Genomic DNA, 16,198 nt, shown 5'->3' with positions numbered 1-16,198 from the left:
GTCCCCTAGGGAGACTTATATAAAATATTTGAAAAAATAAATAAATCCTATAAAAAAAAATAAATAAATATATATATGTGTATATATATATATATATATATATATATAGTCCAAATATGTAAAAATAAATTAAAAAAATATTATATATATATATATATATTTATTTATTTAGATATTTATTTATTTATTTTTCCTTTTTTTTTTTACATGTTTGGAATAAAGGAAATTTTGAATTAATAAAATATTAAAATATTTATTCCAAATGGTGAATGCTAAAACCAAAAATAAGAAAACAAAATATACACCATGGCAGAATTGCTGTTTTTTTGGTCAGATAATGTGGACCCCAAAATGGTACCAATAAAACTAAAGCTCTTTTCCCAAATAAAAAGTGGTCATAACAGCTCTAGCGACCCAAAAAAGTCTAAAAAGTTATAGTTCTTGGAAAATGTGAAGGAAAAATGGAAAGCGAAGAGGAACCCATTGGTATTTCGTTGCTCAAGGGCCCCAAATGACACTAAGGGCGGCTTTGCACGTTGCAACATCGCACGTGCGATGTCGGTGGGGTCAAATCGAAAGTGACGCACATCCAGCGTCACTTTCGACATCGTTGTGTGTAAATCCTAGATGATACGATTAACGAGCGCAAAAGCGTCGTTATCATATCATCGGTGCAGGCTCCGACTTTTTCATAATTACGCTGCCGCGACAGGTACGATGTTGTTCCGCGTTCCTGCAGCAGCACACATCGCTGTGTGTAAAGCCGGAACATGCCGCCGGTGGCTATACGGAAGGAAGGAGGTGGGCAGGATGTTTACATCCTGCTCATCTCTGCCCCTCTGCCGCTATTGGCCGCCTGCCGTGTGACGTCGCTATGACGCCGCACGACCCGCCCCCTTAGGAAGGAGGCGGGTCGCCGGCCAGACCGACGGTCGCAGGGCAGGTGAGTGCATGTGAAGCTGGCGTAGCGATAATTTTCTCTACGCCAGCTATCACAAGATATCGTACCTGCGACGGGGGCGGGGACTATCACGTGCGACATCGCAGCATCGACTTGCGATGTCGCAACGTGCAAAGCCCGCCTAAGGCTGCATCACAATGTGACTGCAGAATAACGAGGCACATGGGATTCCTATACTGTTCTTCACGCTAGGCTATCCCTGTCATCAGGGTTACTCCTAATGGTGGAGAGACCTGGATATTTTCCTGAGCAGAGCTAATCTATCTTCTGTCTCCTCTAGGGAAGGAAGGGGCAGGAGTGTGATGAAAACACAGATGTAGACAGACAGGGAAAAACAGAAACTGAGACACACTAAAAATTCACAGGAATAAACAGTAAGAAACTAAGGAGAAAAGAAAGAGAAGTAAGGCTGCAACAATAAAAGGACAACAAGGGTTAACACCACAACAGCTCACAGCAATAAAGCACTACAATCACCAGTAAGTCTGGATTACAACACCTCACCAGACCAGTATAGAAAAGCTATAGCTGGCACTAATGGAATAGTCTAGCCAGCATATATAGGAGGGGAGCGAATGTGACTGGCTCTTTCTCTACATGTGACGAAAGGAGATTAACAAGCAGACTAGAAGACTAACTCTTGCTAGCCTGCCTATGAACTACCAGTCTGTGTGGGTCAACACCTGAGTCTCCCTCGCTGATCACAGATATCAGAGAAGTTAGCAGGCAGAGCGGGACAATCTGTAGTCTCCTGACGCCGCCATGACAGTTGATGATGGTTGCAAAGCCCTTCTTGTGACAGGCCATCTCTGAATAGGAACTTTCCTAGTTACATGTAGAGGATAAAACCTGTACAGACCTAATTGTTACCCGGGGCAGTGCTGCATCGCAGCCACGGCTCCTGACAAATGCCTTGCCAGGTTAATAGGCATCCAGATGCTTTGACTTCCTGGTTTTAAGCCATGGTGGCATCAGGTTGCTAAGACAACGAGCACCTAGACTTGACGTTGGGCCTAGCGGCCTACCTAATGAGAAGACCTCCAGCCATTATGTCTTGCCTAGAATTTCAGGTGACGTCTGAGGCCATGTTCCTTGGATAGTCAGATAACTGTTATTCTACGCCTGGTCCTGACCCTTTACCCTGCTTTTGACTGTTACCCTATCTTGTCCTTTGACCATAAGCATGCTTCTATTCTCCCTGCCATAACCCTCGGCTCGGGCACCGCTACAGCAATGTCATCTGAACATCAAATAAATATATCCTGACAGTTTGGTTGTTAAGGATACACTGCCTAGCAACCAAAGCCTTTTATATAAGGTTATTATAGTAACCTAGCAACCAGAATCTGCGTTGTGTCGATCACCATTAATACATCGCCTCCGGTAAAAGCAGTGCATGTTATAATGTGGTGATATCGCCACAGCGTCGGCACAAAACTCACACGGCTTCTTCCTGCACCCTGGCAGCAGAACACGAGTCTGACATTAGCTCAGGATTATTTAACGCCGGCCATGTTTATGCAGAAATCTATTTTCGGCCGGATTGTTTCCTGGCAGTGACACAATGATAATGCTGATTATCCACACACGGCCATACAATCCCAGATCACGGCCCACCGCTGTGTTTCCCGGCCCACCGCTGCGTCTCACGGCCCTCTGACAGTAATAGTCGCCCACACGCACCTGGCTCCAGAGATGTCCAATTACACCAGCATAAAAAGCCAACATTGATTACCCCGCCATTGTAAGATCTGTGCAGCCCCCTTATACTGTCACATCACCCTGCGACTGCGGATAAAGAACCTCGCCGGCCACAATACAGAGCGATATCAGCCCCGCAGGAAACATTCCCCACCAGCTATATCTAATATACCAAGTATTGCCAGTACCCTGTGTACTAAAATATAAGAAGAATGTAAACATATAACTAGTATAATACTGCTCCTATGTACAAGAATATAACTACTATAATACTGTCCCTATGTACAAGAATATAACTACTATAATACTGTCCCTATGTACAAGAATATAACTACTATAATACTGTCCCTATGTACAAGAATATAACTACTATAATACTGTCCCTATGTACAAGAATATAACTACTATAATACTGCCCCTATGTACAAGAATATAACTACTATAATACTACCCCTATGTTATGTACAAGAATATAACTACTATAATACTGTCCCTATGTACAAGAATATAACTACTATAATACTGCTCCTATGTACAAGAATATAACTACTATAATACTGTCCCTATGTACAAGAATATAACTACTATAATACTGTCCCTATGTACAAGAATATAACTACTATAATACTGCCCCTATGTACAAGAATATAACTACTATAATACTACCCCTATGTTATGTACAAGAATATAACTACTATAATACTGCTCCTATATACAAGAATATAACTACTATAATACTGCCTCTATGTACAAGAATATAACTACTATAATATTGTCCTCTATGTACAAGAATATAACTACTATAATACTGTCCTCTATGTACAAGAATATAACTACTATAATACTGTCCCTATGTACAAGAATATAACTACTATAATACTACTCCTATGTACAAGAATATAACTACTATAATACTGTCCTCTATGTACAAGAATATAACTACTATAATACTGTCCCTATGTACAAGAATATAACTACTATAATACTGCCCCTATGTACAAGAATATAACTACTATAATACTGCTCCTATGTACAAGAATATAACTACTATAATACTGCCCCTATGTACAAGAATATAACTACTATAATACTGCTCCTATGTACAAGAATATAACTACTATAATACTGCTCCTATATACAAGAATATAACTACTATAATACTGCCTCTATGTACAAGAATATAACTACTATAATATTGTCCTCTATGTACAAGAATATAACTACTATAATACTGTCCTCTATGTACAAGAATATAACTACTATAATACTGCCTCTATGTACAAGAATATAACTACTATAATACTGCCTCTATGTACAAGAATATAACTACTATAATACTGTCCTCTATGTACAAGCATATAACTACTATAATACTGCTCCTATGTACAAGAATATAACTACTATAATACTGCTCCTATATACAAGAATATAACTACTATAATACTGACCCTATGTACAAGAATATAACTACTATAATACTGCCCCTATGTACAAGAATATAACTACTATAATACTGCACTTATGTACAAGAATATAACTACTATAATACTGCCCCTATGTACAAGAATATAACTACTATAATACTGTCCTCTATGTACAAGAATATAACTACTATAATACTGTCCCTATGTACAAGAATATAACTACTATAATACTGTCCTCTATGTACAAGAATATAACTACTATAATACTGTCCCTATGTACAAGAATATAACTACTATAATACTGTCCTCTATGTACAAGAATATAACTACTATAATACTGTCCCTATGTACAAGAATATAACTACTATAATACTGCCCCTATGTACAAGAATATAACTACTATAATACTGCTCCTATGTACAAGAATATAACTACTATAATACTGCTCCTATATACAAGAATATAACTACTATAATACTGCCTCTATGTACAAGAATATAACTACTATAATACTGTCCTCTATGTACAAGAATATAACTACTATAATACTGCCTCTATGTACAAGAATATAACTACTATAATACTGCCTCTATGTACAAGAATATAACTACTATAATACTGTCCTCTATGTACAAGAATATAACTACGATAATACTGCTCCTATGTACAAGAATATAACTACTATAATACTGCTCCTATATACAAGAATATAACTACTATAATACTGACCCTATGTACAAGAATATAACTACTATAATACTGCCCCTATGTACAAGAATATAACTACTATAATACTGCCCCTATGTACAAGAATATAACTACTATAATACTGCTCCTATGTACAAGAATATAACTACTATAATACTGCTCCTATGTACAAGAATATAACTACTATAATACTGCTTCTATGTACAAGAATATAACTACTATAATACTGCTCCTATATACAAGAATATAACTACTATAATACTGCCTCTATGTACAAGAATATAACTACTATAATATTGTCCTCTATGTACAAGAATATAACTACTATAATACTGTCCTCTATGTACAAGAATATAACTACTATAATACTGCCCCTATGTACAAGAATATAACTACTATAATACTGTCCCTATGTACAAGAATATAACTATTATAATACTGCTCCTATGTACAAGAATATAACTACTATAATACCGCCTCTATGTACAAGAATATAACTACTATAATACTGCCTCTATGTACAAGAATATAACTATTATAATACTGCCCCTATGTACAAGAATATAACTACTATAATACTGCCCCTATGTACAAGAATATAACTATTATAATACTGCTCCTATATACAAGAATATAACTACTATAATACTGCCCCTATAATAAATATAACAGGATTGAGTCATGTATTTTCCTTGCTTTTTAGTGCATATGCTGCTGCCAATATTACCACTAACCTGTATGTGATCAGCGAGCCGTGGCTCTTCTCCTTGGCTTGGTGCTCTGGAGCTTATTCCGTCACCACAAATTCTGTGCACATACTGAAGAAGATGCGGGAGCCCATGTTTCTCTTGGTAAGATATATATGTGTGCAGTTGTTATATATATTTGGTTATTGGTCCTCTTACGTATGAGGGTCTCGCACTCTCTGGGGTTCATGATCTGCCCTGCATTGTTTTCCAGACCCCGGGGCAGTACAACCTGATGTGGATTCTCACCGATATAGTTTCGGCCTTCCTGATCACTCTCATCTTTGTGCTGCACTGGTGAGTCTGACTTGTCTGATACCTTTATCGTCTAGGGTAGTGGAGGGAGATCACAGTTTCCTGGTGGTCCAGTGTTTTGGAGGGGAAATAATTATCCCTGGTGGGCTAGTGTAGTGGATGGGTAATACTGATTTCCTAGTGGGCTAGGGTAGTGCAGGGGAGGTAGCAATTTCACTGGTGGTAGTGTAGTGGAGGGCAAATGCAGTTTTCCTGGAGTTCTAGCTTATTGGAGGGGAAATGACATGTTCCTTGGTGTAGTGTGGTGGTGGGTAATACTGAATCCTGGTGGTCTAGGCTTGTGAAGGAGTATTATTGGTTTCCTTGGTGGACTAAGATAGTGGAAGGATAATACTGATTTCCTGGTGGCCTAGTGAAGTGTAGGTGAAAAAGTAGTTTTCCTGGTGGTCTAGTGTATTAGGGGTTAATACTGGTTTCCTGGTGGTGTAGGGTAAAAGAGAAGGTAACTGATTGCTCCCATTGATCATAAGGTTTTTGTATTTGCCCTGGTTTTAGGTGGAGAGAAAGAGGCTTCTCATGTTGCCCGGAAAGTAATGAAGTTCCCGACAGTGGATTCTACAACACATTCAAAACAGGTACGTGGTCGGGGGGAAAAGCCCCCCATACAGTATGATGCCCCCACAGCCTCCCACATAGTATGATACCCCACACAGTTTGATGGATACCACAGCCCCTGCACAGAGTATGATGCCCCCACAGCCTCCCACATAATATGATGCCCAACACAGTAGGTTGGACCCCACAGCCCCCTGTACACAATATAATGTTCCTTTAGTATCCCACACAGTATGATGACCTCTTACACAGTATGGTGACCCCACAGAACCTCCACACGCACAGTGTGATGTCCCCACACACAGTATGATGTCCCCACACACAGTATGATGTCCCCACACGCAGTATGATGTCCCCACACGCAGTATAATGTCCCCACACACAGTATGATGACCCCACACGCAGTATGATGTCCCCAGACACAGTATGATGTCCCCACACGCAGTATGATGTCCCCACACGCAGTATAATGTCCCCACACACAGTATGATGACCCCACACACAGTATGATGTCCCCACACACAGTATAATGTCCCCACACGCAGTATGATGACCCCACACACAGTATGATGTCCCCACACGCAGTATGATGTCCCCACACGCAGTATAATGTCCCCACACACAGTATGATGACCCCACACACAGTATGATGTCCCCACACACAGTATAATGTCCCCACACGCAGTATGATGACCCCACACACAGTATGATGTCCCCACACACAGTATAATGTCCCCACACGCAGTATGATGTCCCCACACACAGTATAATGTCCCCACACACAGTATAATGTCCCCACACACAGTATGATGTCCCCACACGCAGTATGATGTCCCCACACGCAGTATGATGACCCCACACACAGTATGATGACCCCACACACAGTATGATGTCCCCACACACAGTATAATGTCCCCACACGCAGTATGATGACCCCACACACAGTATAATGTCCCCACACACAGTATGATATCCCCACACGCAGTATGATGACCCCACACACAGTATGATGTCCCCACACACAGTATAATGTCCCCACACACACTATGATGACCCCACACACAGTATAATGTCCCCACACACAGTATGATGTCCCCACACACAGTATGATGTCCCCACACACACTATGATGACCCCACACGCAGTATAATGTCCCCACACGCAGTATGATGACCCCACACGCAGTATGATGTCCCCACACACAGTATGATGACCCCACACGCAGTATGATGTCCCCAGACACAGTATGATGTCCCCACACGCAGTATGATGTCCCCACACGCAGTATAATGTCCCCACACACAGTATGATGACCCCACACACAGTATGATGTCCCCACACACAGTATAATGTCCCCACACGCAGTATGATGACCCCACACACAGTATGATGTCCCCACACACAGTATAATGTCCCCACACGCAGTATGATGTCCCCACACACAGTATAATGTCCCCACACACAGTATAATGTCCCCACACACAGTATGATGTCCCCACACGCAGTATGATGTCCCCACACGCAGTATGATGACCCCACACACAGTATGATGACCCCACACACAGTATGATGTCCCCACACACAGTATAATGTCCCCACACGCAGTATGATGACCCCACACACAGTATAATGTCCCCACACACAGTATGATATCCCCACACGCAGTATGATGACCCCACACACAGTATGATGTCCCCACACACAGTATAATGTCCCCACACACACTATGATGACCCCACACACAGTATAATGTCCCCACACACAGTATGATGTCCCCACACACAGTATGATGTCCCCACACACACTATGATGACCCCACACGCAGTATAATGTCCCCACACGCAGTATGATGACCCCACACGCAGTATGATGTCCCCACACACAGTATGATGTCCCCACACACAGTATGATGTCCCCACACACAGTATGATGTCCCCACACACAGTATAATGTCCCCACACACAGTATGATGTCCCCACACACAGTATGATGTCCCCACACACACTATGATGACCCCACACACAGTATGATGTCCCCACACACAGTATGATGTCCCCACACGCAGTATGATGTCCCCACACGCAGTATAATGTCCCCACACGCAGTATAATGTCCCCACACACAGTATGATGTCCCCACACGCAGTATAATGTCCCCACACACAGTATAATGACCCCACACGCAGTATGATGACCCCACACACAGCATGATGACCCCACACGCAGTATGATGTCCCCACACACAGTATGATGTCCCCACACACAGTATAATGACCCCACACGCAGTATAATGACCCCACACGCAGTATGATGACCCCACACACAGCATGATGACCCCACACACAGTATAATGTCCCCACACACAGTATGATGACCCCACAGACAGTATGATGTCCCCACACACAGTATGATGACCCCACACGCAGTATGATGACCCCACACGCAGTATGATGACCCCACACGCAGTATGATGTCCCCACACGCAGTATGATGTCCCCACACGCAGTATGATGACCCCACACGCAGTATGATGACCCCACACGCAGTATGATGTCCCCAAACACAGTATGATATCCCCACACAAAGTATGATATCCCCACACGCAGTATGATGTCCCCACACACAGTATGATGTCCCCACACACAGTATGATGTCCCCACACACAGTATGATATCCCCACACACAGTATGATATCCCCACACGCAGTATGATATCCCCACACGCAGTATGATGACCCCACACGCAGTATGATGACCCCACACGCAGTATAATGTCCCCACACACAGTATGATGTCCCCACACACAGTATGATATCCCCACACACAGTATGATATCCCCACACGCAGTATGATATCCCCACACGCAGTATGATATCCCCACACGCAGTATGATGACCCCACACGCAGTATGATGACCCCACACGCAGTATGATGACCCCACACGCAGTATGATGTCCCCACAAGCAGTATGATGTCCCCACACACAGTATGATGACCCCACACGCAGTATAATGTCCCCACACACAGTATGATGACCCCACAGACAGTATGATGTCCCCACACACAGTATGATGTCCCCACACGCAGTATGATGTCCCCACACGCAGTATGATGACCCCACACGCAGTATAATGTCCCCACACACAGTATGATGACCCCACAGACAGTATGATGTCCCCACACGCAGTATGATGACCCCACACGCAGTATGATGACCCCACACGCAGTATGATGACCCCACACGCAGTATGATGTCCCCACACGCAGTATGATGTCCCCACACGCAATATGATGTCCCCACACGCAGTATGATGACCCCACACGCAGTATGATGACCCCACACGCAGTATGATGACCCCACACGCAGTATGATGTCCCCACACGCAGTATGATATCCCCACACGCAGTATGATGACCCCACACGCAGTATGATGACCCCACACGCAGTATGATGTCCCCACACGCAGTATGATGTCCCCACACGCAGTATGATGTCCCCACACGCAGTATGATGACCCCACACGCAGTATGATGACCCCACACGCAGTATGATGACCCCACACGCAGTATGATGTCCCCACACGCAGTATGATATCCCCACACGCAGTATGATATCCCCACACGCAGTATGATGTCCCCACACGCAGTATGATGACCCCACACGCAGTATGATGTCCCCACACGCAGTATGATGTCCCCACACGCAGTATGATATCCCCACACGCAGTATGATATCCCCACACGCAGTATGATGACCCCACACGCAGTATGATGTCCCCACACGCAGTATGATGTCCCCACACGCAGTATGATGTCCCCACACGCAGTATGATATCCCCACACGCAGTATGATATCCCCACACGCAGTATGATGACCCCACACGCAGTATGATGACCCCACACGCAGTATGATGTCCCCACACGCAGTATGATGTCCCCACACGCAGTATGATGTCCCCACACGCAGTATGATGACCCCACACGCAGTATGATGTCCCCACACGCAGTATGATGTCCCCACACACAGTATGATGTCCCCACACGCAGTATGATATCCCCACACGCAGTATGATATCCCCACACGCAGTATGATATCCCCACACGCAGTATGATGACCCCACACGCAGTATGATGACCCCACACGCAGTATGATGTCCCCACACGCAGTATGATGTCCCCACACGCAGTATGATGACCCCACACGCAGTATGATGTCCCCACACGCAGTATGATGACCCCACACGCAGTATGATGACCCCACACGCAGTATGATGACCCCACACGCAGTATGATGTCCCCACACACAGTATGATATCCCCACACACAGTATGATATCCCCACACGCAGTATGATGTCCCCACACGCAGTATGATGACCCCACACGCAGTATAATGTCCCCACACGCAGTATGATGTCCCCACACACAGTATGATGTCCCCACACACAGTATGATGTCCCCACACACAGTATGATATCCCCACACGCAGTATGATGACCCCACACGCAGTATGATGTCCCCACACACAGTATGATATCCCCACACGCAGTATGATATCCCCACACGCAGTATGATGACCCCACACGCAGTATGATGTCCCCACACACAGTATGATATCCCCACACACAGTATGATATCCCCACACGCAGTATGATGACCCCACACGCAGTATGATGTCCCCACACGCAGTATGATGACCCCACACGCAGTATGATGTCCCCACACGCAGTATGATATCCCCACACACAGTATGATGACCCCACACACAGTATGATGTCCCCACACGCAGTATGATGACCCCACAGACAGTATGATGTCCCCACACACAGTATGATGTCCCCACACGCAGTATGATGTCCCCACACGCAGTATGATGACCCCACAGACAGTATGATGTCCCCACACACAGTATGATGTCCCCACACGCAGTATGATGACCCCACACGCAGTATGATGACCCCACACGCAGTATGATGACCCCACACGCAGTATGATGTCCCCACACGCAGTATGATGTCCCCACACGCAGTATGATGACCCCACACGTAGTATGATGACCCCACACGCAGTATGATGACCCCACACGCAGTATGATGACCCCACACACAGTATGATGTCCCCACACACAGTATGATGTCCCCACACACAGTATGATGTCCCCACACACAGTATGAGGCCCCCTTACAAAGTCTGATGACCCCACAGAACACCACATGCAGTATAATGTCCCCACACACAGTATGAAGACCCCACACACAGTATGATGTCCCCACACACAGTATGATGACCCCACACACAGTATGATGTCCCCACACACAGTATGATGACCCCACACGCAGTATGATGTCCCCACACGCAGTATGATGTCCCCACACGCAGTATGATGTCCCCACACACAGTATGATGACCCCACACGCAGTATGATGTCCCCACACACAGTATGATGTCCCCACACACAGTATGATGACCCCACACGCAGTATGATGACCCCACACGCAGTATGATGACCCCACACACAGTATGATGACCCCACACACAGTATGATGACCCCACACACAGTATGATGACCCCGCACGCAGTATGATGACCCCACACACAGTATGAAGATCCCACACACAGTATGATGACCCCACACGCAGTATGATGTCCCCACACGCAGTATGATGTCCCCACACACAGTATGATGACCCCACACGTAGTATGATGTCCCCACACGCAGTATGATGTCCCCACACACAGTATGATGTCCCCACACGCAGTATGATGTCCCCACATGCAGTATGATGACCCCACAAGCAGTATGATGTCCCCACACGCAGTATGATGACCCCACACGCAGTATGATGACCCCACACGCAGTATGATGACCCCACAAGCAGTATGATGTCCCCACACACAGTATGATGACCCCACACGCAGTATGATGACCCCACACGTAGTATGATGACCCCACACACAGTATGATGTTCCCACACACAGTATGATGACCCCACACGCAGTATGATGACCCCACACACAGTATGATGTCCCCACACACAGTATGATGTCCCCACACACAGTATGATGTCCCCACACACAGTATGAGGCCCCCTTACAAAGTCTGATGACCCCACAGAACACCACATGCAGTATAATGTCCCCACACACAGTATGAAGACCCCACACACAGTATGATGACCCCACACGCAGTATGATGTCCCCACACGCAGTATGATGACCCCACACACAGCATGATGACCCCACACGCAGTATGATGTCCCCACACACTATGATGACCCCACACGCAGTATGATGACCCCACACACAGCATGATGACCCCACACACAGTATGATGTCCAAACACACACTATGATGACCCCACACGCAGTATGATGACCCCACACACAGTATGATGACCCCACACACAGTATGATGACCCCACACACACTATGATGACCCCACACGCAGTATGATGTCCCCACACACAGTATGATGTCCCGACACACAGTATGATGACCCCACACGCAGTATGATGACCCCACACACAGTATGAAGATCCCACACGCAGTATGATGTCCCCACACGCAGTATGATGACCCCACACGCAGTATGATGACCCCACACGCAGTATGATAACCCCACACGCAGTAATGGTGACCCCACACGCAGTATGATGACCCCACACACAGTATGATAACCCCACACGCAGTAATGGTGACCCCACACGCAGTATGATGACCCCACACGCAGTATGATAACCCCACACGCAGTATGATGACCCCACATGCAGTATGATGACCCCACACACAGTATGATGTCCCCACACACAGTATGATGTCCTCACACACAGTATAATGTCCCCACACGCACTATGATGACCCCACACGCAGTATGATGACCCCACACACAGTATGATGACCCCACACGCAGTATAATGTCCCCACACGCAGTATGATGACCCCACACGCAGTATAATGTCCCCACACACAGTATGATGTCCCCACACGCAGTATGATGACCCCACACGCAGTATGATGACCCCACACGCAGTATGATGTCCCCACACACAGTATGATGTCCCCACACACAGTATGATGACCCCACACGCAGTATGATGACCCCACACACAGTATGATGTCCCCACACGCAGTATGATGACCCCACACACAGTATGATGACCCCACACGCAGTATGATGACCCCACACGCAGTATGATGACCCCACACGCAGTATGAGGCCCCCTTACAAAGTCTGATGACCCCACAGAACACCACATGCAGTATAATGTCCCCACACACAGTACGAAGACCCCACACACAGTATGATGTCCCCACACACAGTATGATGTCCCCACACACAGTACGAAGACCCCACACACAGTGTGATGTCCCCACACACGGTATGATGTCCCTACATCTCTCCCTTATACCATTGTCAAAGGCATTTCACTTGGCCAAATCAGACCTCTTACTTTACTCATGAGGGGCAAGCACCCCAAAATCACTGTCTGCAAACCGAGTGTGTGGTTTGGCTTTTATCCTAAGTCATGTGGCAAGGCTCAATAGAAGGCTGACACTGACTTTTAGGATTGTCACTGAAAGGTGGCACTATAGTTCTAGTCTTGCTCTCTGAAGAGATATTTTACCCATAGATGTCACGAAACAGAACGATGCCTCCACAGTGCGCGACACAGTAAAATGTCCCCCACAGCCCCCCACACTGTAATGGCAAATACCGCTGAAATTGAGATGCTATGTGATGCGAGGGAAGGCCATATGGTGCAGTACGGCACTGTTCATGGGATTATCAGCAGCAGCCAAAGGTCTGTATATGGCTCCTGGCTGTTATCACCTACATTGACGCTAGGGGGAGAGATAGGACCCCCTGAGACCTTGATGACTAAGGGTATGTGCGCACGTTGCTTTTTACCTGCTTTTTACCTGCTTTTTTGCTGCTTTTTCTTCTGCGCTGTTTAATGCCAAAATGGATGTGTTCTTCTATTCAAGCAAAGTCTATGGGAATTTGGGTTTCTTGTTCACACTATGTTGTTCAAAATGCTGCCTTTTTGTGGCAGAACTTTGGTCAAAAACTCAGCTTTGCAGTGCAAAACCCAAATGGCAAAAACAATTGACATGTTGCTTCTTTGAAAAGCTGAGTTTTTGACCAAAGTTCTGCCTCAAAAAGGCAGCATTTTGAACCACAAAGTGTGAACAAGAAACCCAAATTCCCATAGACTTTGCTTGAATAGAAGAACACATCCATTTTGGCATTAAACAGCGCAGAAGAAAAAGCAGCAAAAAAGCAGGTAAAAAGCAGGTAAAAAGCAACGTGCGCACATACCCTAAAAGTCAGGAACTCAAATACTCGTAGGGGTGCGGTGACACTGATTTTTATTTTTCTTACTTAAAGCTTTTGTTAGACCTTGAAAAGCCTCTTGTGTTCCCTTTAAGAGCCTGTCGAGGACATGCAGTGTTGATATATGCATTTGTAAGAGCGAGCGGCAGCGGCGGTTATTATCTACGGATCCATTAGGGATGCGGGAACACTCCACTTGTCTGCTGGGATCTGGAGGCTGGTGCTGAGTAGCTGAACGGATCGGTACATTGTGTCCTGATGTAATCACACAGCGGTCACACCGCAGCGCAACAAGTCATCAGAACATGGGAAAACCACTGCATGCTTAAAGGGAAACTCTGCCTTTACACTGCAAATTGATATCACAGCCATAGTACAATTGTCAGGTCCCTCAAGGCTCCGAACTGCCACCATAAGGTTAAACACTCCTATTACTGTGGGACATGAACTTTTGATTTGTAAAAGAAACAAAAAACTGCAGCTTGTCTTGTGTTATTTAGCCAGGACTAGTCCCTCAGGGCCTTCATTCCCCCAGGCTAGTCTGGGTTCAGTTCCCTCTAGATGTGATCGTTATCCTACTCTTCATCCAGCGCAGCGCATATGTTTATCGTTTGCTCTAAGCATCCCTTCTTGAGCATGTGCAGTGAAGCGGACTCTTCTCCACTTTATCTTTGCACTGCACATGTCCAGGAGAGCACAGGAATGCGGGATGTGGTGATAGAATGGCGTGCACAGCGGGGAATACTGTCACTATGTCAGTACAGCTCCTTAGGCATGCCCACTGCGGATATGCAGCTATCCAGGCTTCACTGCACATGCTTGGAAAGGGATGCTCAGAGCAAATGTTAAGCACATGTGTGGTGCTGGAATAAATTGTACAGAATGAAGCTGTACAGTCCTCCAGGCTTCATTGCACATGCTCAGAAGAGGATGTTTGTCACTACATCAGGACAGCTCCTTAGGCATCTGCACTGCGGAGATGCAGCTGTCCAGGCTTCACTGCACATGCTTAGAAAGGGATTCTCAGAGCAAACATTAAGCTCATGCGTAGTGCTGGAATAAAGAGTACAGAATGAAGCTGTAGTTTTCTAGACTTCACTGCACATGCTCAGAAAGGGATGCTCAGAGCAAACGATGAGCACATGCATGGTGCTGAGAGTACAGAAAGAAGCTGTGGCATTCCCCAGGCTTCACTGCACATGCTTAGAAAGGGATGCTCAGAGCAAACATTAAGCTCATGCGTGGTGCTGGAATAAAGAGTACAGAATGAAGCTGTAGTCTTCCAGACTTCACCGCACATGCTCTGAAAGGGATGCTCAGAGCAAACGTTAAGCTCATGTGTGGTGTTGGAATAAAGAGTACAGAATGAGGCTGTAGAGTCCTCCAGGCTTCTCTGCACATGCTCAGAAAAGGATGTTTGTCACTACATCAGGACAGCTCCTTAGGCATGCGCACTGC

The 16,198-nt window shown here is 45.5% G+C and overlaps 1 protein-coding gene across 1 annotated transcript in view; it reads left to right on the top strand.

Annotated features, from left to right (window-relative positions):
* The window catches only part of GDPD4 (glycerophosphodiester phosphodiesterase domain containing 4), a 93,632-nt gene that overhangs the window by 56,820 nt on the left and 20,614 nt on the right, over positions 1-16,198 (top strand). Inside the window, exons 13-15 of the mRNA XM_075337502.1 lie at positions 5,498-5,645; positions 5,755-5,837; positions 6,351-6,430. Of these exons, the coding sequence (XP_075193617.1) occupies positions 5,498-5,645; positions 5,755-5,837; positions 6,351-6,430 (311 nt within the window). The remainder of the gene's footprint in view (positions 1-5,497; positions 5,646-5,754; positions 5,838-6,350; positions 6,431-16,198) is intronic.

The sequence above is a fragment of the Anomaloglossus baeobatrachus genome, chromosome 2 (genome assembly GCF_048569485.1).
Source record: "Anomaloglossus baeobatrachus isolate aAnoBae1 chromosome 2, aAnoBae1.hap1, whole genome shotgun sequence".
Classification (NCBI taxonomy): domain Eukaryota; kingdom Metazoa; phylum Chordata; class Amphibia; order Anura; family Aromobatidae; genus Anomaloglossus; species Anomaloglossus baeobatrachus.
The sequence above is the reverse complement of the archived record's forward strand: the minus strand, read 5'-3'. Positions and strand labels throughout refer to the sequence as shown.